General features: G+C 40.7%; 1 protein-coding gene across 2 annotated transcripts in view; it reads right to left on the bottom strand.

The window, feature by feature from the left end:
* DCDC2 (doublecortin domain containing 2) overlaps nucleotides 1–23087 on the bottom strand; it is a 159395-nt gene that overhangs the window by 73778 nt on the left and 62530 nt on the right. For both annotated transcript variants that reach the window (XM_075826574.1, XM_075826575.1), the window contains one exon: nucleotides 21103–21280. In XM_075826574.1, the coding sequence (XP_075682689.1) occupies nucleotides 21103–21280 (178 nt within the window). The remainder of the gene's footprint in view (nucleotides 1–21102; nucleotides 21281–23087) is intronic.

The raw sequence follows: 23087 nt of genomic DNA, 5'->3' as shown, positions 1-23087 counted from the left end.
AAGGATTGATCACAGCGTAACACACAGCTATGGATTATTTAATTGTTTTTTTATCCATTATTATACCTTCCTATTATGCCCTGATGTACTCTGCCCAGCTTACATGTACCCCCACATTATACACTGAAATACCAGTAAAACTAAAAAAAAACTACTACGAAGCAAAATATGCGCTTCAAAATCCAAATGGCGCTCGCTCCCTACTGAGCCCTACACAGTGCATAAACAGCAGTTTACTTCCAAATATATGGCATCACCAAACCAAGGAGAACCCTTTTAACAATTTTTGTGGGGTCTGTCTCCAGTGGCATAAGCTGGGCATGACATATTTGCCACTGAAATGGAATATCTAGGGAAAAATTGCAATTTTTACTTTGCACCATCCGCAGCGCATTTATTTATGGAAAAGACCTGTGGGGTGAAAATGCTCACTTAATAAAGTAATACCTATAACAAAATGTGAGGACAAACAGTATATCCCGAGAATAAACCACACATAGCACCAATTATGTACCATGAGAATATAAATTGAGCTTTATTATAATGCACATAACATATTGGCCATCAAATGAGAAAAATAGTAATACACACAATTTAAAAGGATAGTGAGGAGATACGGCGTAAACCATCCAAATAACATGCTAACACAGTACAAACATCATGTGATGCGGTAAAGTACAGAAATCTACATCCAAAAGAATATATCACAGACCATATTGTAAGAAAAGAGCCATAAATGAACTCCACACCTGATCAAAAAGCGCACAATTGTACACAAACTGTAAAGTGAGATGCACAACTAAACTGCATAAGTTTAGACAGGGATGGCCCTACATCAAGGGCTAAAAGAGCTGTAAAAACCAGTGGATTGCATGGTGGATCGGACACAGAATATCTCCATGTTAAACGCCCCCGACGCGCGTTTCGCCGTCAGCTTTCTCAAGTGGTCAGGTTTATTCTCGGGATATACTATTTGTCCTCACATTTTGTTATAGGTATTAAGTTTTGGTATATGATTTGTGTGGACGCATAATCTTTTGGCGTATGCCTATGGTCTATACTTGCATAGGTATTCACCCCTTAATAAATGCATTGAGGGGTGTAGTTTCCAAAATGGGGTCACTTCTCAGGGGTTTAGGTCTCAATTTTGCATGGTGCTCTTTCACTCCTGAGCACTGTCAAATGACTAGGCAAAAGATTAGGGCCACGTGTAGGGTGTTTCTAAAACCGGGAAACACAGCATAATAATTAGAGGGCTGTCTTTTCATGGTGGCACAAGCTGGGCAACACATATTGGCATATCTATGGAAAAAATCCAATTTTCACTCTAATTTCTGGAAAACACATGTGGGGTTAACATGCTCACTACACCCCTAGGTGAATACCTTGAGGAGTGTAGTTTCCAAAATGAGGTCACTTCTGGGGGGTTTCCACTGTTTTGGTCCCACAGGGGCTTTGTAAATGCGACACAGCGCCCAGAAACCAATCAAACAAAATCTGAAATGCAAAAGCTAAATGGCGCTCCTTCCCTTCTGATCCCTACCGTGTGCCCAAACAGCAGTTTATGACCACATATATGGTATTGCCGTACTCAGGAGAAATTGCTTTACAAATGTTGGGGTGCTTTATCTCCTTTTATTTGTTGAGAAAATGAAATCTTTTGAGCTAAATCTACATCTTATTTTTTTATTTTCACTGCCCAATTCTAATAAAAACTATGAAACACCTGTGGGGTCAAAATGCTCACTACACCTGTATATGAATTCCTCAAGGGGTGTAGTTTCCTAAATGGAGTCACTCTGTGCTTCAATCCATTAGCACACTAGGGCCACATGTGGGATATCTCTACAAACTGCAAAATCTGGGCAATAAATATTGAGTTGAGTTTCTATGGTAAAACCTTCTGTGTTACAGATAAAAATGTATTAAAAATGAATTTCTGCAAAAAAAATTAAATGTGTCAATTTCATCTCTACTTTGCTTTAATTCTCGTGAAACGGGTTAAGAAACTTTCTAAATGTTGTTTTGAAAACTTTGAGGGGTGTGGTTTTTAAAATGGGATGATTTATGGGTACCTCTTTATTGTATGGGCCTCACTTCGCAACTGAACTGGTCCCTGAAATAATAGCCCTTTGAAATTTTCTTGAAAATGTGAGAGATTTTTGCTAAAGTTCTAAGCCTTGTAACATTCTAGAAAAATAAAATGATGTTCAAAAAACGATGCCAATCTAAAGTAGACATATGGGAAATGTTAATTAGCAACTATTTTGTGTGGTATAACTATTTGTCTTACAAGCAGATACATTAAAATTGATAAAAAATGCAAATTTTTGCAATTTTTAGCTACATTTTGGTGTTTTTCACAATTAAATACTGAATGTATTGACCAAATTTTAACAGTGACATAAAGTCCAATGTGTCACGAGAAAACAGTTTCAGAATCACTTGGATAGGTAAAAGCATTCAAAAGTTATTACCACATAAAGTGACACATCAGATTTGAAAAATAAGGCTCTGTCAGGGTCAAAAGTGGCTGCAGCGGGCAGGGATTAATATAGGAATCAATGGGTCCTAGAAAAGTCATAAAGGACTTCTCAGTGGAGTGGATCATAAAGATATAAAGGGAATCACTCTTTTTTTTTTAGATCCACCTTGACTTTGGCTCAAAATCCAAATAACCCTGCCATAAAGTTGCCAAATAAAAATGTCATACAGTGTACACATAATAGAGCTGTAAAGTGTTCAAATAATACCTCTTACAGTTTGCAGGTAAAGTATATAAATTGGTATTTAAACTTGACTTTCCTTAATATCATAAATCCTTTATTCAAGGACAAATCTGTTAGTTCCTATTTCTGCAAATGATACTCCTGGGACTATGTAATTGGTTGTATATGATGAACGCCTTATTGGTGCTTGCATATGTTTCATGCAACATATGTTACACTGCATATAGAGTGCATATGTAAAACGTCAAGGTCATTCTCTTTCTTACATTATACAAGACTTTTGTATCTGCTCTTTTAATCTGTTGTGTTAGATTATTTGTGGCTATTACTAATTATAAAACACCGTTCAAATATGGCTACGCTGCGCTCATATTTGGGTGATCACTACGATAATTGGCCAGTGTAAATAAAGAAAAATAAGCATTAAAGGCTATGTAAACCTTTGAAGGCAATTTTTTTTTAATCTGTTTTATTTTGAACAAATTTTGAATTCCGTTTTATTTATTTTTTTTAATTACTTTTTGCATACATAGAAGCTGTATCTTGCGGTTAAAAGTTAAATCCGTCAGCTCAGCGGTACTGCAGCATTATTTTGGGCTTGTAAAAACAAGCCCTGATTTTCATTTTTTACAAGCGTTTTTTATGTGCCATTATTTTTAATGACGACAATGTCTTTTCAGGTGTTTTTCAAGTCCTATGGAGAAGCCTATGAGGTATGTAAACATTGAATGTAAATATGTGTCTCTAATCGATCGCTTACAGTAATGGTATGGAAGATCGCTAATATGAATATCTGCTTGTGTACATGGACCTTCAGTCATGGTATGCTGCTCATCCACATTGACTGAGAAGTGGTGACAATTGCCTTTGCCTATGCTTGCAATGGTTCTTCAACTACATGTGATTTTCCAACAATGCGATTGGCTAGAACTCAAACCTGGTAAATTGGTGAATTCATGTCTACTTTTTCTGCCTTAGTTTTACTTTTGCAATGACACATCCTGCAGGAAAATATTTAACATGAATTTCCATTTTGTTACTGGAGAATGTGCATAAATAAGAAAATTCAATTTTCATTGGTTGTTCCCATTTGTACTCTAAAGTAATCAAGATTTACTCCTTAAAGGGAACCTGTCATGTCATATATGCGGTCCAATCTGCCAGCAGAAGGAGCAGAACAGATTGATATATATTTGTGTGATAACCTGTAATTTATTCATTTAAATCCCTGTTAAAGCTAGGCTTAAGAGTCTAGAGGGCGGTCCTAATACAGGGGAGGATGTCACACAATGGTTCAGACCACCAACAGGATTCTTAGGCCCACTGTGATCAGGAATTAAATGAATAAATTACAAGTTATCCTACATTTTTTGCACAAACCTGTACATCAATCTACTCAGCTTCTCTTTCCCCTTAATATGCTGCCACCAGATAGGACATCATGTTCTACGTGACAGGTTCCCCTTAAATTTTGCCATGTACAGTATGCTATACCGAGGAGGATGTCTAAGTTATCCAATGTACTTAGCTAGAACACCCATGAACAAATACACCTGGTGATGCAAGGAGATTTCCGTTTCCCCTGTCATTGGACTATCATAGTGAAATTGGCATCTTGGGGTGTTCTTAAAGTGACAGCATACGTTAATATCAGACCTACTCTTGTTGTGAAGAGTCTAATGATTTTGCACCTCAAAAACTATTCTATGGAAATAAACCAAATAGAAATGGAAAACACATCAAAATCTACACATAGAGAGGACATGTTATATGAAATTAGTATAGAAGGAGTTTATACAGACCACCTAACTCTTGGGATAGATTTATTTGCAAAGGAAGCTGGAAGTACGGAAGCTAAAATGAAGACATGGATGTTTGGGAGATCTCGCATATGACATCATCCAGGCCTCAGAGATACTGTAGATAAGAAAGAGCTGTATGCCTGACAGCTTTAGTATTCACCGCATCCCTTCTCTTCTAAGTTCACAAAAAAGTTCATGTATCAAGAAGCTAAATCCAATGTCTGCAAATTCTCTGAAGCCCCACAGGGGCCTCAGATGAGACACATAATATAAAGCTGAACACCATACAACGTCAAGGCCTCCCATCTACATGAACATAGAACTCACATAGAGACTGAGTCAATCAATTATGGGATAGGGAGTTACAAAAAACAGTCTGTCAAACTTACAACATTGATAAGATGCACTAAGAAAAACAAGTTAGCGCCCTCTTCCACCCCAAACTCCAGTTTTTTTTGCCCGTGTAATCGATGACCTAATTTGAGGGGGTCTGTCCTGGTGACAAATAACCTTTAACCCCTTAAGGACATGGCCTATTTTGGACATCAGGACGAAGTGATTTTTTTTCATCTCTGTAACCTGAAAGCCACATTTGTTTTATTATTCGTTAGAACTGTGAGTGCTTATTTTTTTTGCGAAAACAAGTTGCATTTTTTGTGTTACAATTTCGGGGTACGTATAATGTATTCTATATAAAAAAATGTTTAGGAGGGTAGAAAAAAACAGCAATTCCGCCATTGGTTTTTGTTTTTACCGCATTCACCGTGCAGTATAAAGGACAGGTTTACTTTATTCTGTGGGACAGTATGATTATGGCAATAACAAATTTATATAGTTATTTTATTTTTTGCTAATTTTGCACATTAAAATTTAAAATACAAAGTATTTCTTTTTGAGTCGCCATACTCTGAGAGTTATCACTTTTTGTTTTTCTTTTTTTCATCAACTGAGCTGTATGAGTGCTTGTTTTTCGAGGGATGAGTTGATGGTTTCATTATAATGATTTTGGGATACACACGATTTTTTGATTGCTTTTTACTCCCTATGCCCAGGGCCAGATTGGTGGAGGACCCTGGGCCAGACATAGGGTAGGATCCTCGTTCCATTTTTTTGGAAGATAGCAAACTAAGGGTGTGTTCACATCAGTGTTAGGTTTCCGTTGATAGGTTCCATCACACTTTTCCGTCGGAGGAACCCATCAACGGAAAGGCAAACGAAAAACCATAGCTTCCGATTACATTACCATTGATTTCAATGGTAATGCTTCCGTTGCTAATGGTTTCCATTTGTCTCCGTCCCGTAAGGTTTCCGTTTTCTAACGGAATCAATAGCGCAGTCGACAGAAATCAATGGTAATGCGTGTTTTCCATTTGCCTTTGCGTTGATGGGTTCTTTCCGTTATCTCCGGTAAAATCACGGACATCCTGAAAGAAAGCCGACAGAACCCATTAAAGTCAATTGTGCAACGGAACCGTTGCTTCCATCATTCCCTTGTTCTGCTTCTCTGACGGAGCAGAACAATGGAATAGACCGACGCAGGTGTGAACGAAGCCTAACAGACAGAGACTGGCAGAGCTGAGGATAAACTCTTGGCACTGCCAACATATGTCCACGGCTAGTAATTTGAAGTAAGAAAATTTGTAATATTTAGGTTGCATTATACTAAAAGTTAATAAAATGTTTTGATTAATAACGTTTAGTTGTTTAAATGATTGTTAAATGCTGGAAGGTGGAGGCCCCCTCAGCTCCCCAGGTCATGTACTGTCAAAAACGTATTTACTATCCACGCTTGCCCAATAAAGCTAGAAGCAGTTCATAACTTTATTTAGGTATGTATTTATTTGATTCCTTTTTCTTAATATAATAGCATATCTCTTGAAAGTACACCAAAGCATATGAGACAAAAATCTCAGCTGATGCTCCAAAAAATGTAAAAATGTAATTCACATCCAACTTTATCAATCACAGTCATATCTCACCATGCATTGTGAGTGCCAAGTGAAAATAGGATCTGTTTCCCTGAAGAAATAGCTCATTGCTATTTTCTGTCTTCATTAGACGTTTATATGAGACAATCTATTGGTATTATACTGCCATCTGGTGGCGTAATCTAGGATTTATTTTTATTTTTTCCAATACTACACATACACTATATAATTTTAAAGTCCATTTACTGTAAGCATTTTTCTGATGGACAATTTAATGTTTTTCTTTATATGTGTGTATGGGGTTCTGAGAGTGGAAAACCTGAGTGTTAAAAGAAATGTATTTAAATGACTAACTTATTCACAATTGCCAGCTTCCATCCAAATGCTGTCTTAGACTTGTGTCCGTGTCACTGGATCACTCGCTCCAAGCATAGATTGCAAGTTTAATTAATAAGAAACCCATGAATAATGAATGACAGATACAATCTGAAAAATACAACAACACTACACAAATAAACATTAGCGAATGTTTCCAGTTAAGTCTATGAACAGTACACTATGCTAATTGTGTGTTTTCCTACTTTTTCGTTGTGGCCCAACAATCCCATGAGTAGACCTACAAAGAGGCAGGGCTTGTGTAAATTTGCATAAAAATTACCATATCATGGGCGTGGCTTAATCTGTCCCAGGATTTCACATTTAAATGTTGGGAGGAATGTGAAATATTCTAAAATATTACAGTCTTCCCACGGGTTACTAGAGCCCCCACAGTGGTCTGACCCTCAAAAATATCCTGTAAAAATGTACCTGTATACCTTAAAGGGGTTGTCTCATGAAGACAAACCGTCTATATGCACTTTTAGGGCATATGGACATCATAGAGGGGTCTAAACGAGCGGCTTCCTTTCTTGAGGACTCCAGCCGTTCTTGTATTACAAGGACAACCTTTCATCTGAAGGGAAAAGCCTGTCTGGCCACTGCTGCCCCTGGCAAAATCAGCTGTTTGTCGGGAGCGAAAACGGCATTCTGAAATGGGTTGTGATGGCCTTTTATGTTCTTTATGGACTAAAAGGAGACTGTGGTAGTTTCAAATACACCTCCTGTCTCATCAGCGGCTCTGGCTGCTGACTTATCCCGCCGACATGCTTTACACTGCAGCTCTGTGTTCCGTTTGTTTGCTGTGTATAAGCGCAAGCAAAGTACAAGATTACAAGAAACTTGCATATTGAGAGGTTTTCACCTACAGTAAGGATAGGAGAATTATAAAGTACAAGCAACTAGATAATAGTGAGAAAATGAAAACCACCAGGAAGATGACACACACACGTATACTAAGCCAAATGAGTCTTAGTAAGTGCCACGTAGACATGTTTTTTTCATATTAGTCAGTTACCAGCTCTGGTATGAATTTATTTTAGTGCTTTAATATTGCGTACATAATATGTATAGGGCACAAGCGTACTTCTGCTAAGATGCCACAAAGTCAGCTGCAAAGAGTCTGCCCAGAATGCTTTGCCATAGTGAACATATGTGCCAGCTGAAAATGTAATTTCTCTGCTTTAATATCTAGCAGGTAAATCTCATCAGCTAATTGCTTGCTTAATTAAATCATTTATCATCTGGTTATGCTTCATAAAAATAGATTCACTGTAATAATATATGTGAAATTTATTGTCGCTTAATTAAAAGCTTAAAATGAGGTCAGCGATACCTTGTATAATGAATGAGTGACCCAACACCAATGAAAAGAGACAGTGGTCAATGCCAGCAGCAGCTTACTAAATAAATCTCAGTGAAGTTTGTGATCTTGGAACTTATACTGATTTCCTGAATAAAAGGGCTCCTATAGCAGCAATAACACTGATTTGCCACTCTTAGGCTGGATTCACACGAGCACATTACGTCCGTAATGGACGGAACGTATTTCGGCCGCAAGTCCCGGACCGAACACAGTGCAGGGAGCCGGGCTCCTAGCATCATAGTTATGTACGACGCTAGGAGTCCCTGCCTCGCTGCAGGACAACTGTCCCGTACTGTAATCATGTTTTCAGTACGAGACAGTAGTTCCACGGAGAGGCAGGGACTCCTAGCATCGTACAAAACTATGATGCTAGGAGCCCGGCTCCCTCAGGAAAAAAAAAATCTTATAATTACCCAGAATTTTGTGTTTCTTCGTCCAGGCTGGCCTCCTGGGATGACGTTTTATCCCAGGTGACTGCTGCAGCCAATCACTGCAGAAGTCACATGGGATGCAGCGGTCATCCCGGGAGGATGATACGTCATCCCAGGAGGCCGGCCTGCAGGACAGCAGAGGGATGCGTCGCCATGGCTACATAAGTATCAAACTTTTTTTTTTCTACGTGCAGTTTTCCACAGCAGACATTTCGGCCGAAATTCCCTGCGGCACCCAGAGCGGATACGATGTGTGCTATTACACAGCATAACCGCACTGTGTGACCATAGCCTTCAGAGATTCCTGTGACTTAAAATCTGACACGACTTTCTAGGTCACACGGATGTGGCCATCTTTATCTTGAATCTGACAACTCTGGTCATAAAAAAGGTTGAGAACTTCTGTTCAATGGGAGCAAACTACCAGTGTATGTTTTGACTACTATTTTTGAAGCAAAAATGTACACTGATCCCAGGAGAGGGAAGAAGCTAATTCATTCATTTAGTAATATTTTCCTAAACGTTCAGACTTTTGCTGGGTCTGCCAGACATGTCAACTGCAAAAATTAATAAAAATCTATTGCATGCCTGTTCTTAGCATACCATACTAGTATAGCTTTGTAGTTTAGCTACAGAGCAGGGTTTAAAAAAAAACATCTAATATATAAGTTAGAATATCTATTGTTTAATTTATTAGTTTTTCATATATCTTTATAGGAGTAGAAGAAGCTCCATGTTTCTGATATATATAGCTTTATAACCCCTGCTTTCCTTCACATAACCATCAAGTTCAATTATAGCATTCTTTGTGCCTACTGCCACCACTAGAAGGAGCTTACTGAAGACACTTATTGCGTTCAATAGGAACTGTTTAACCCCTTCCCTCTTTGGCCACTTTTGACCTTCCTGATAGAGCCTCATTTTTCAAATCTGACATGTTTCACGTTGTGTGGTAATAACTTCGGAATGCTTTTACCTATCCAAGCGATACACATTGGACTTTATGTTGCTGGCAAAATTTGCTCGATACATTCAGTATTTAATTGTGAAAAACACCAAAATGATGTGAAAAATTGCAAAAATTAGCATTTTTCTAAATTTAAATGTATCTGCTTGTAAGACAGGCAGTTATGCTACATATAATAGTTGCTAATTAACATCCCCCATATGTCTACTTTAGATTGGCATCGTTTTTTGAACATCCTTTTATTTTTCTAGGACGTTACAAGGCTTAGAACTTTAGCTGCAATTTCTCAAATTTTCAAGAAAATTTCAAAAGGCTATATTTTCAGGGGCCAGTTCAGTTGTCAAGTGGCTTTGAGGGCCTTATATATTAGAAACCCCCAATAAGTCACCCCATTTTAAAAACTGCACCCCTCAAAGTATTAAAAACAGCATTTAGAAAGTTTCTTAACCCTTTAGACAGTTCACTGGAATTAAAGCAAAGTAGAGGTGAAATTTACAAATTTCATTTTTGTTTTGCAGAAATTAATTTTTATCCATTTTTTTTTGTAACACAGAAGGTTTTACAAGACAAACGCAACTCAATATTTATTGCCCAAATTCTGCAGTTTTTAGAAATATCCCACATGTGGCCCTAGTATGCTAATGGCCTGAAGCACAGGCCTCAGATGCATAGGAGCACCTAGTGGATTTTGGGGCCTCCTTTTTATGTGAATATATTTTAGGTACCATGTCAGGTTTGATGAGGTCCTGTGATGCCAAAACAGTGGAAATCCACCACAAGTGACCCCATCTAAAAAAAAAAACTACACCCCTTGAGGAAATTATCTAGGAGTATAGTGAACATTTTGACCCCACAGGTTTTTTGAAGAAATTATTGGAAGTAGGCCGTGAAAATGAAAATCTACATTTTTTACGAATAAAACGTAGGTTTAGCTAAAAAATTTTAATTCCCACAAGGACTAAAGGAGAAAAAGCACCACAATATTTGTAAATAAATTTCTCCCGAATAAAACAGTTCCTCACATGTGGTCATAAACAGCTGTTTGGACACACGGCAGGGCTCAGAAGGGAAAGAGCGCCATTTGGCTTTTGGAGTTCAAATTTAGCAGAAATTGTTTGTGGAGGCCATGTCGCATTTGCAAAGCCCCTGAGGGGCTAAAACAGTGAAAACCCCCACAAGTGACGCCCATTTTGGAAACTACACCCCTTGAGGAAATTATCTCAGGGTATAGTGAGCATTTTGACCCCACAGATATTTTCCAGAAATTATTGGAAGTAAGCAGAGAAAATGAAAATCTACATTTTTTTCAAAGAAAATGTAGGTTTAGCTAATTCTTTCTAATTTCCACAAGGATTAAAAGAGAAAAAGCACCACAAAATTTGTAAAGCAATTACTCCCGAGTAAAACAATACCCCACATGTGGTCATAAACAGCTGTTTTGACACACAGCAGGGCTTAGAAGGGAAAGAGCGCCATTTGGCTTTTGGAGCTCAAATTTAGCAGGAATGGTTTGCGAAGGCCATGTCACATTTGAAAAAGCCAGAGGGACCAAAATCGTGAAAACGCCCAAAAAGTGACTTCATTTAAGAAACCACACCCCTTGAGGAATTTATCTAGGGGTGTTGTGAGCATTCTGACCCCACTGGTGTTTCATAGATTTTATTAGGATTGGGCAGTGAAAATAAAAAAAATCCTTTTTCTTCAATAAGACGTAGCTTTAGCTCAAAATTTACTAATTATTGGTTCACAATTGCAGGGCTCTGATGTGAAGTAATAAAAGAAACCCTTGAGAAGTGACCCCATTTTGGAAACTGCACCCCTCAAGGCATTTATTAAGAGGTGTAGTGAGCATTTTCACCCTACAGGACTTTTCCATGAATGATTGCGCTGCGGTGGGTGCAAAGTAAAAATTAAAATTTTTCCCCAGATAAGCCATTTCAGTGGCAAATATGTGGTGCCCAGCTTGTGCCACTGGAGATACACACCCCAAAAATTGTTAAAAGGGTTCTCCCGGGTATGGCGACGCCATATATGTGGCAGTAAACTGCTGTTTGGGCACACTGTAGGGCTCAGAAGGGAGAGTGCGCCATTTGGCTTTTGGAGCGCAGATTTTGCTTGGTAGTAGTTTTGTTTGGAGTTTTACTGGTGTTTCCTTTTATAATGTGGGGGCATATGTAAGCTGGGCAGAGTACATCAGGAGCATAGTCAGGTGGTATAATAATATGGTAAAAAAATAAATAAAAAAATCCATAGATGTGTGTTACGCTTTGGAGCAATCCTTTCTGCACAGGCCGGTGTTGCGCTGATAAATGTCCTTTCTTATCCCCCTTTTGGTCCACACTCTGCACCTTTGCAGTTTGGGGAATTTTGCTAGGAAGTGTTGTCCTGCTATAATACGGGGACCCTCGCTTCCAGCAGATATGTTTTGGCCCTCCCCTTCCTGGTTCGCTAATTTTAGGGGCCTTGATTATTCGCCACTTGAAACAGAAGAAATGTCCCCCTTGGTCCTGCACAGTTGCATATTTTTTCTTTACTGACTTATTGAAGCCTTAACTCATTTTATTTTTTCATAGACGTAGTGGTATGAGGGCTGTTTTTTAGTGGGACAAGCTGTAGTTTTTATTGGTACCATTTTGGGGTACATGCGACATTTTGTTCACTTTTTAGCCTTTTTTTTGGGAGGCCAGGTGACCAAAAAACAGCAATTCTGGCATATCGTTTAGTTCTTTTTATACACTGTTCACCACGCATCATAAATTACATGTTAACTTTATTCTGCGGGTCAGTCCGATTCCGGCGATACCTAATTTATGGCACTTTTTTATGTTTTACAACTTTTTGCACAATAAAATTACTTTTGTAAAGAGAATGTATTTTTTCTGTCGCCAAGTTGTGAGAACCATAACTTTTACATTTTTTCGTCGACGGAGCTGTATGAGGGCTTGTTTTTTGCGAGACGAGTTATAGTTTTTATAGGTACCATTTTTGAATACATGCGACTTTTTGATCACTTTTTATTTCAATTTCTGGAAGACAAAGTGACCAAAAAAACAGCAATTATGGCAGTATTTTTTAGTTGTTTTTTTTTTTTACAGCGTTCACTGTGCAGAATAAATAACATAATATTTTTATAGTTCAGGTCGTTACAGTTGCAGCGATATCAAATATTTATGGCTTTATTATTTTTTTCAATAATAAATTATTTGATAAGGGAAAAAGGGCGATAGTGTTTTATGTTATTACTTGAAACTTATATTGTATTTTTTATAACTTTTATTTTTACACTTTTTTTTACACTTTTCCAACTGTTTGTTTGATGTTCTAATACATTGCACTACCTATGTAGTGCAATGTATTAGAACTGTCAGTTGTTCACTGACAGCAAGCCGATCAGGCTCCGCCTCGGGGCCTAATCGGCTTCCGTAATGACATACAGGAAGCCAATGTTAGGCCTCCTGTTGCCATAGTAGCAGTCGCTAGCCTTGCCGACGAGCGGGTCATAAGAGGCATTTGTTGATGGCAGACCGAGAGGTAAGTATTATGCCTCCGATCGCCTTTGCAGCCACCGGCAACCCATCGATCACGTTGCTGGGGTGTCGGTGGCTAAAAACTCCTCACATGCTGCAAATCTCTATTGAACGCAGCATGTGAGGGGTTAATTGGTCGGATCGGAGGCTAGCTCCAGTCCTGGCTGATACCTCAGGGTGCCAGCTGTAACATACAGCTGGCACCCAGGGGTGATGGCGCTGGCTCAGCTCCTGAGCTAGCTCCATCTCCTTCACGTACAAAACGTGGAAATGCGTTAAAACACCAGTTTCCATCACGTAACTGTACGTGATATGTGGGAAGGGGTTAAAGGCTTAGGAAACCTTTGCAGGTATTTTGTGTTCATTAGCTGATTAGAGTGTGACACCATGAGTCTACAATCTTCAACTTTTACCCAATATTCTAATTTTCTGAGACACTAAATTTTGGGTTTTCATTAACGGTTAGCCATAATCTTCAACATTAAAAGAAAAAAATGCTGGAAATAGATCACTCTGTGTGTAATGAATCTATAAAATATACGAGTTTCACTTTTTGAATTGAATTACAGAAATAAATGAACTTTTTGATGATATTCTAATTCATTGAGAAGGACTAGTATATGGTATCGCCGCAACCGTAATGACCCAAACAATAAAGTTAATATGTAATTTAAAATGCAAGCTGAACACCATAAAAAAAAGTATATACCTATACTTTCATATACCTATCAGGGTATACCCAAAGACAATGTTTAAAATACATGTGTGACTATTTTTACCTGTGATTGAAGCGATCAACTGTTTCAGATGATGTCTAGAGATCTTAGAAGGAATTTATCTTCTATAAAAAAATATTTGTGCTTAACTAGGACTGGATTTGTATATATCTGTTCATAATATTCAACAAAAAATTTTTTCATTGTCATTGGGTCAACACCACCCCTCCTTTCTTATCTCTTTTCGCAGATATGTAAGTTGGGCCTTGTTTAATTCTTACCAGATTTGCTATGTTTCCCTGCTTTATTGACATATTTATAAAGATTTTTCGCTCTCAAGTAACAATAAAAATCCTCAATTTTGTCAAGATACGCTTTAAATCTATCCTATGCCTCCTTTATTGCTACGCTACTCAGTCTTCAGGGATTTGGCTTGAGGGCTACGGACTTATCCTTACAAAGTATGGGAGTACGGCCCGTAAAACACGAACAAACGGACATGCTCCATAATTCCAGGCACAGTTCTACAGCACGTACACCCATCCGCAGCAATACAGAAAGGTGTCTGCGGCCAATAGAACTGAATGGGTCCGCAATTGCGGATCGTATTACGGTCCGCAATTATGGAGAATTTTTAGGTCGTGTGAATGGGGCCTAACCCATTTCAACCGTAGATATCCAGAAAGGCTAGGTTAAAAAATTAGTCTAGGACTATACTGAGCAACAGAGAACCAGAAGGATTATGGAACTATTAGGGCATGTTCACACAAAGTATTTTGACAAGCTTTTTGGAGCGGAAACCGCTCCGCAAAACTCGTCAAAAACCGGCCGAAAATGCCTCCCATTGATTTTAATGGGAGGCGGGGGCGGTTTTCTCCCGCGAGCGGTAAAGAAGGTACATGCCCTATTTTCACGCGTTTACGCCTGACATCCCATTGACAACAATAGGAGGCAAAGAGAGCGTATTTCGCTGAGTTTTTTGCCCGTAACACTCAATGGCCGCGGGCGAAAAACGCCGCAAAAAAACGCAGCGAAAATCTGCCTCAAATTCCCAAACGGAATTTTGAGGCAGAATTTTCCTCCTGAAAAAACTCTGTGTGAACACAGCCTTAGAATCTAAATGAAAGGAATTTTACATTGTATATGTATTTTAATTAATTATTTATTTTATATTTTATTTTCATATTGGTTAAATTCTTTGTAAAACCTGTCAACATACTGTGTTATGCCTACTGCAAAATCACCAAAAAAACTGAAGTTATACACAAATAAAATAATTCTTATGCGTCTACAAATACACTTGTATCCTACAAAAAGTGTCCAGGTGATTTACCACCTCCTTTTCTAAAGAAAGAAGTTCATATGTGGTGGTAGAATTATTATCAATGTCTTTCCCTACTTCTTTGATGAGTTACCTTGAGCCCTCATGGGAAGATAAAAGTTTATTTCTATAAGGCCCTATTCACACAACTGGGATTCTCAGCCGTGTGACGGACGTTTTTTAAACGCCCATCACGCGGCCAAAGTAGGAACAATAGACCCCGAATGAGCCTATTCACAGGGGCGATTATTTTACGGCCCGGTAAAAATGGAAGATGCCTAATTTTAGGCTGTTCTCCCGGCCACACGGCTCCCATACAAGTCTGTGGGCCGTATAAAGCACGGCTGTCACTTGGATGTGATCCGAGTGATGGCCGTGCTTTCTACCGCTCGCTCGTTCTCTTCTCCTCCTCACAGTGTGAAGTGCATGTGAGGAGGAGATTTTTTTGCTCCCTGTAGGAGTGGAATCCCTAATCCCCGGCCACAGCGTTGCAGAAGCTATGGCCGGGGATTCTGCTCCAGGGAGAGTCCCCGACTTCACTGTCCATATATTGACAGTGACGTCAGGGACTTCTCCCGAAGCGGAATCCCCGGCCACATCGGCCGACGCTGCGGCTGGTGATTCCACTCCAGGAGAAGTCCCTGACTTCACGTCAGGGACTTCTCCTGAAGTAGATCCCTGGTCACAGCCGTCCCTGACACAGCTGTGGCCGGGAATTCCGCTCCAGAAGTCCCTGACGTCACTGTCCATATATGGACAGTGAAGTCAGGGACTTCTCCTGGAGCAGAATCACCGGCCGATGGGCCACTGTGGCGGGGCATTCCGCTTCAGGAGCAGGGGACCGCTCCAGGAGAAGTTCCTGACGTTACTGTCCACATATGGATAGTGAAGTCAGGGACTTCTCCTCGAGCGGTCACCTACAGTGGTGCTATCTACTGGAAGGGGGGTGCCATCTACGGGGGGGTGCCATCTATGGGAGGTGCCGTCTACGGTGGTGCTATGTACAAGGGGGCTGTGTGGCTCTACCTACAGGGAGGCTGTGTGGCACTACCTACAGGGGGGCTGTGTGGCATAATCTACAGAGGGCAGTGTGTGGCATTATCTACAGTGGGCTGTGGCAATATCTACAGGGGGCTGTGTGGCATTATCTACAGAGGGCAGTGTGTGGCATTATTTACAGGGCGCTGTGGCAGTATCTACAGAGGGAAGTGTGTTGACAAATGAAATTCATCCATTTTTAAAAAGGGACAGGGAAAAAAAGCTCATGCAAAATGGGTCAAAATCGGCCGTTAAAAACGGAAACACGACCCGGAACGGAAACAGAACGGATGCAAAAGGGCAGAGAAAAACGGAACAAAACGGAAGTTTTTATTAGCCGACACTCGGACCCTGTCGTGTGAATAGAGCCTAAGAATGAGAATGATTTTACTTGGTCATATGTAACTGTCCTGATTCTTTTTGCAGCTTTGAGGATATACATATGATGTATACATTATATACAATGTTTATGGCTTTTTTATTTACTAAAATTGATCATGCTTAAGTAGATAAGACTATAGCATACTAATTCTTTAATAAAACCCATCATTAACCTCCTACTCCAATGACGCCACGTTCACAGGGATGTTGAGTGCATTTCATGGTATTTCTTTTTCTTATTAACTTCAATGCAGTACTTATAGCATTATATTTACTTTGTGTTGTATTCTTCTAAATAATTCAGATAGATCAAAATTGGAAATGCTCATAGATTTAACTAAAATATTTGATTTAAAATAAATCTTTTTATTTAAGAATTGCTTCAGAATCCTTTTAAAAATGTTAAACACAGACTAATCTTGAAAATACACTAAAACAAGTATCCAAATAGAGAGAGTATTTTTAGTATTATTGTGCTAGCTGTATCTTAGCTTGTTACGTGCATGTTAGAACATTTTCTTCATTTTTAACCACTAGATGGAACCAAAGGAATATTTACACAGCCTTATGTATGTCTCAGATTTCACAAATCTCAAAGAATATCGGCCAAAGTAGAACACTTCCCCCTGGCCATTTAGTATATGATATACTAAAACAATAATATGTTAAACCACACATGTAAAGTGTCAGCACTTTGGTACAGTAAATACTCGTCCACATTACATTGTGAAAAGCCTTCTATATAAAGAAATGTTGTGAAACTCCAAGCACATTTTCTTGATTTGTGTTACATAACCCTAGTACAGGAGTCTCATACTCGGCCGGGTAAGTGGGCCACATATAGAAAAAATGGGAAGTTGACGGGCCGCATTACTTTCAAATTTGATACAATACAAAATTATTGTTAATTAATTAGTTATTTGATCTACTATAACACTATATTACTATAATAATACCGCTAGGTTTAAAATTTGAGAGAATTCTCCACGTACTTATTTCAACAATCCAGTTTTATAGTTTAAGTGTCGCTAAATGCAGTCCGGCGGCTCAGTTGGCAGTGTTTGGCAGACACACATGTCAAGATTGGGCAGTCCCTTTTTAGATAGTGCCACAGAGTCCTCTGTAGATAATGCCACAGTGCCCTCTGTAGATAATGCCACAATGCCCTCTATAGATACTGCCACAGTGCCCTCTGTAGATAATGCCACAGTGCCCACTATAGATAATGCCACACTGCCCTCTGTAGATACTGCCACAGTGCCGTCTGTAGATACTGCCACAGTGCCCTCTGTAGATACTGCCACACACCCACTTGTAGATAATGCCACAGTGCTCTCTGTAGATGCTACCACAGTGCCCTCTGTAGATGCTGCCACAGTGCCCTCCGCAGATGCTGCCACAGTGCCCTCCGCAGACGCTACCACAGTGCCCTCCGCAGACACTGCCAGTGCCCTCCGCAGATGCTGCCACAGTGCCCTCCACAGACACAGCCACAGTGCCCTCTGCAGATGCTGCCACAGTGCCTCTGCAGATGCTGCCACAGTGCCCTCTGCAGATAATGCCACACACACCCCAAGTAGATAGCTCCATTGGGGCTCTCTCTAGGAGTGGAATCCCCAGCCAGAGTGTTAATGATGCTGTGGCTGGGGATTCCTCTGCTGTTGGAGCCCCTGACGTCACTGTCCATACACAGTGACGTCAGGGGATCCTCCTGGACGGGAATGTGATATCAGGTTCAACCCCAGAGCCAGTGTCCCGGAGCAGAGCACTAGTATAGGCTCTGCGCCGGAACTCTGGGGAAGCCACTGACATCAGTGTCCATATATGAACAGTGATGTCAGGGCTTGCCCAGAGCTGGAGTCCCGGAGCATTGCCACTTCTAGCACTCTACCTGGGATTCCAGCTTTACTCCTGACATCACTGTCCATACATGGATGTCAGGAGCAACCCCAGAGCTGGAGTCCCGAGCAGAGTGCTTAATAGGCTCTTCCTGGGACTCCAGCTGTGCTCCTGACATCACTGGGACTCCTGCTCTGGGGAAGCCCCTGACATCACTGTCGATGTATGGACAGCGATGTCAGAGGCTTCCCCAGAGTCCCGGAGCAGAGCCTATACTAGCGCTATGCCCGGGACTCCGCTTTAGGGAAGACCCTCACAACACTGTCCATATATGGACAGCGATGTCAGGGAATTCCTCAGAGTCCCGGAGCAAAGCCTATACTAGTGCTCTGCACGGGACTCTGGCTCTGGGGAAGCCCCAGACATCTCTGTCCATATGTGGGCAGCGATGTCAGAAGATTCCACAGAGTCCCGGAGCAGAGCCTATACTAGCGCTCTGCCCGGGACTCCGCTCTGGGGAAGACCCTCACTACACTGTCCATATGTGGACAGCGATGTCAGGGGATTCCACAGAGTCCCGGAGCAGAGCCTGCACTGGCGCTCTACCCGGAACTCCGCTCTGGGGAAGCCTCAGACATCGCTGTCCATATGTGGACTGCGATGTCAGGGAATTCCAAAGAGTCCCGGAGCAGAGCCTGCACTAGCGGCTCTGTGTCACGCGGGCCGCAGTTGACAGCCCCAGGGGCCATGCTTGAGACCTCTGCCCTAGTAGGTACATATTACTATATGTACCTACTAGGGTTGTGTAACACACCGTGGCTGTTTATTCTTTCATTCTGGTCACCCAAAATGCAAGTTTTCAAGGTGTCATGTACACTATAGGTTCTTAACACCGCAAAAAAATAACAAAATGGCTGCATGTTATTGCGCTGAACAGAAGTTGCAAAAAACGACACTTCCTTCTCTGACATCACTTCCTGCTCTGAAGCTTCACCTAACAGACTTCCTGCTCTACCCGCATGTTAATAACACTGTTAATGCTGAGGCCGCCTTTGAGGTAATTCCCTCTGTATGCTGGTGTAAGTGCAAGAGGAAACAGCAGAGAGCAGGAGGTGATTCCAAAAAGAGGGGTGTTGGTTTAGAAACTTCTCCTTTGAATATTAGCTATATAAAAATAGTATCTCCAAATAAAACATTCAGATATACATGGCAGATCGTATACTTTAAGTTTTAGATTTTGGCTGCTTCTTCTGTTTCCTTTTTTTTCCATCAATTAGCTAATCAAGCGATTTCAAGCTAAAAAACTATTTATTTGATTACCTTTATCCAAATCACCGTTGCTATAGTTTAGAATGGATCCGGTAGATGAATATTACTAGGCAAAATCCGTTTTCAGTATGGTAGACACTGAATAGAGCTACTTGCTGTAGAGGACAGCCTCTACTTATGTGCGCTGCTGTTTGAAACCCGATGCTCTGTATTTAAGTGCATCAGGTATACGGGCCCGACGGTTCTCCTTACTGTGCACCATTTCTTTTTTTCTCCCTGTGCACACTCAAAAGTTTTAGTTCCTTGCCCCTGTTTTCTACTGGCAAGAGTTGCTCTGTGCTGCAAGGTTGGAATAATAATTGATCGATATCCCTGTTTTTTACATAAATTGTGAATCAATGCATATATACGCATATACACATATATATATATATATATATATATACACACATATACATATACATGTATATGTATATGTGTGTATATATTAGAGAGGGAGCAAAACGATTTACAATTACTAATGAGATTAATTTACTTCTCTGGGCCGTCTAATGTGGGATGCTCTTTTGACAGGTGTTTTACTTTACATTAGAATAGTTTTGCACCACTTCTAATGTAAGGTATGCGTATTTATAAAAAAAAACAGTGTCCTGGTTGGAAAATAGCGGATGCAGGCTCCCGAGTGAGCTGCGCTGCATTGTAGGAAGTTTGGGAGCATTGCATGTTACCAGGGATACTGGCAAACGTCATTAGAGAGCTGTTCTGTACCTCGATCTTTCTGCCATAGCATTTTGGGAGGCATAGAGCAGCGCATTACTATGGAGCAAAAAGGTACTAATACATGTATTACAGGTAGAGTTTTGTTTGAGATTAGCTCCGTTGTAGGAACAAAACACAATTTTATTTGTTTGTTTTAACCTGAAGTGACAATTACGTTTTAAGTTTTCAACTTTTTGATACCAAAATATTCCATTCTTTTTTAACTATTTTTCAATCAAATACATGTATATTTTTTAAAATTTGTTTTGATTCTAGTTGTCCTTTACAGGTTTTGTTGTGTGTCCGTTGTAGTTTCTGGTCTCTTAATAGCTAGCAGTGGGTTACAGAATAATTTTCTAGGCTTTATTATTTGTATGTATACCTTCTTGAAGCATAGGCTTTAAGTTTATTGAACGTCTTGAAAGCACAATTATACCTGGAACCTCTCACATGCAGTGGAGGATACGGAGATTAGAAATCAAATTACAGGATGCTTGAATCTAGTCCACAGTCTTGTAAATGGTCACCGTTGTCCTAGCGGATGTCACATTATAAATAACCATCAACAATAGCAATACAACATCACAACAAACTCATCCATATTAAGCCATGACACAGTAGGGAATTACACTCCTTAGGGTTATCATTACTTACCATTTTCTTGGTAGACAACATTATTGTTCATTTCTTGCTTCTGTTTCACACGGACAGGTTTGTTCATTATGTGAGACTCTGGATTTCTCTTTCCTTTTGTCTTAGGTGGTTGTGGAGATATGAGATTATTCACGGCATCAGCAGAACCACCAGTAGATTTAGTGTGACGCTCATGCCTCTGTCAACAAAAATTATATGGTTACCTTACGCTTATTACATTTTCTAGATGTGCAAATGTTTTAATACATTTTAATGTATGAAGATTCCAAACCAGCTTCAGATATCAAACTATATTTTTCCATTCAGCCTTGCCCTCGTCTGATCACCACTGAACAGATCAATATGGAATATTTTTGCTTGAGGATGAGGGCCAACCACTATGGAATCTGTACTTGTGTCCAGACTGTTTTTCCCCCAGCTTTCTCAGAAATAGGTTGAACAGAATTCTTAGCTACCTGTCCAAAAAGAACAACCCATTCTTTTATATTTACAAGTGACGTGTTGATGTTAGGGGTAGGTCGCAAAGATCCAGCCACAAACATTTATCACCTATCAGTTGAATAGGTGATAAATGTTAGATCGGTGGAACTTCTGGGTAACCCATTTATCCTTATCCCAATTCCCCTGTCTCCCCAGAGCCACAAGGGCAAGGAGCAGTTTGACTGGAGTGGTCGTCGAGCATACGCACTGATGCGCTATTAAAACTCTATGGGAGTGACAAAAACTCCCAAGGATCATGGAAATGAGAGGGTGGGAGTTTAAGTACCAGGTCCCCAGGTCCCAAGTGGTTAAAGGTCGTGGTGTTGCTAACCAGCACCAAAAGGGAAGGCCTCTGTAAAGGATCTGCCAGGCACAGCTTCGGGGTTAACTCCCTTAATTAATCAGTGCACCTGAATCTACATCCCTGAGACTGACTCCAGCTTCCACCACTCAGGCTGGCAGGCTTAGGAGTGGGAGAGCCTATCGCAACCTGGCCAGACTCAGCTAGCTCCCGCCCTCTGTCTATTTAAGCCTGCCTTTCCTGTTCCTCCAGTGCTTGTGATTCTTTTTCGTGTGGTTTCCTGGCCCAGCTACAGCTCCTTCTATTTTGTTCCTCCATACAGACCCTGGCTTACTGACTACTCTTCTGCTCTTCGTTTGGTACCTCGCACACTCCTGGCTTGACTCGGCTCGTTCACCACTCTGGTTGCTCACGGTGTTGCCGTGGGCAACTGCCCCTTTCCCTTGCTTGTATTCCCTTGTATGTTTGTCGTGTTTGTCGTGCACTTACTGAGTGCAGGGACCGCCGCCCAGTTGTACCCCGTCGCCTAGGGCGGGTCGTTGCAAGTAGGCAGGGACAGAGTGGCGGGTAGATTAGGGCTCACTTGTCCGTTTCCCTACCCCCCGGTCATTACAGCCTCATTTCAATCTCTGCTATTGGGCCCCTCACATCTATGAATGTGACTGCTTAAAACACAAGATATCTGCATGGAAATACCTCCTGTTCATAGACGGCCTTGTTGTGTTGTGAGAGCGTCATTTTCCTTCCTTTCTACACACAAGCTACAGCAAGTATATAGAAAAAGAATGACCTTAAAAAAGAAATAATATTGGCCTCGCTTTTTGTAAAGGTAAAGCCTCATAAATAGGACCTCCACCAATCATATTTTAAGGCCGGTCTAACTGACAGATTTCACTCTGTGGCACTCTAGGCCCCGTACCCATGATCGAATGGTAAAATAAAATAAAGGGAAAAAAATGTACTCACCTCGGGATCTTCACCCAGGATCTTATCAGGCTCACACATCAGGCCGCAGCGCATGCAAGGAGCTGAGGACGAGCAGCGTCAGGGCCGTATACGCGAAGCAGCACACAACATCCTGACACTGGAGGTTGTGTGCTGCGTGCCTGCGTCACATGTAACTTCCTGACACTGCTCGGCAGCAGGACCTTGTATGCGGCCTGATGTAGGAGTTTGGGAAGAAGCGGAGTGTGAGGTGGGGAGA

Source organism: Rhinoderma darwinii, chromosome 5, assembly GCF_050947455.1.
Source record: "Rhinoderma darwinii isolate aRhiDar2 chromosome 5, aRhiDar2.hap1, whole genome shotgun sequence".
Lineage (NCBI taxonomy): Eukaryota > Metazoa > Chordata > Amphibia > Anura > Rhinodermatidae > Rhinoderma > Rhinoderma darwinii.
This window is presented reverse-complemented; position numbering and strand designations above follow the sequence as displayed.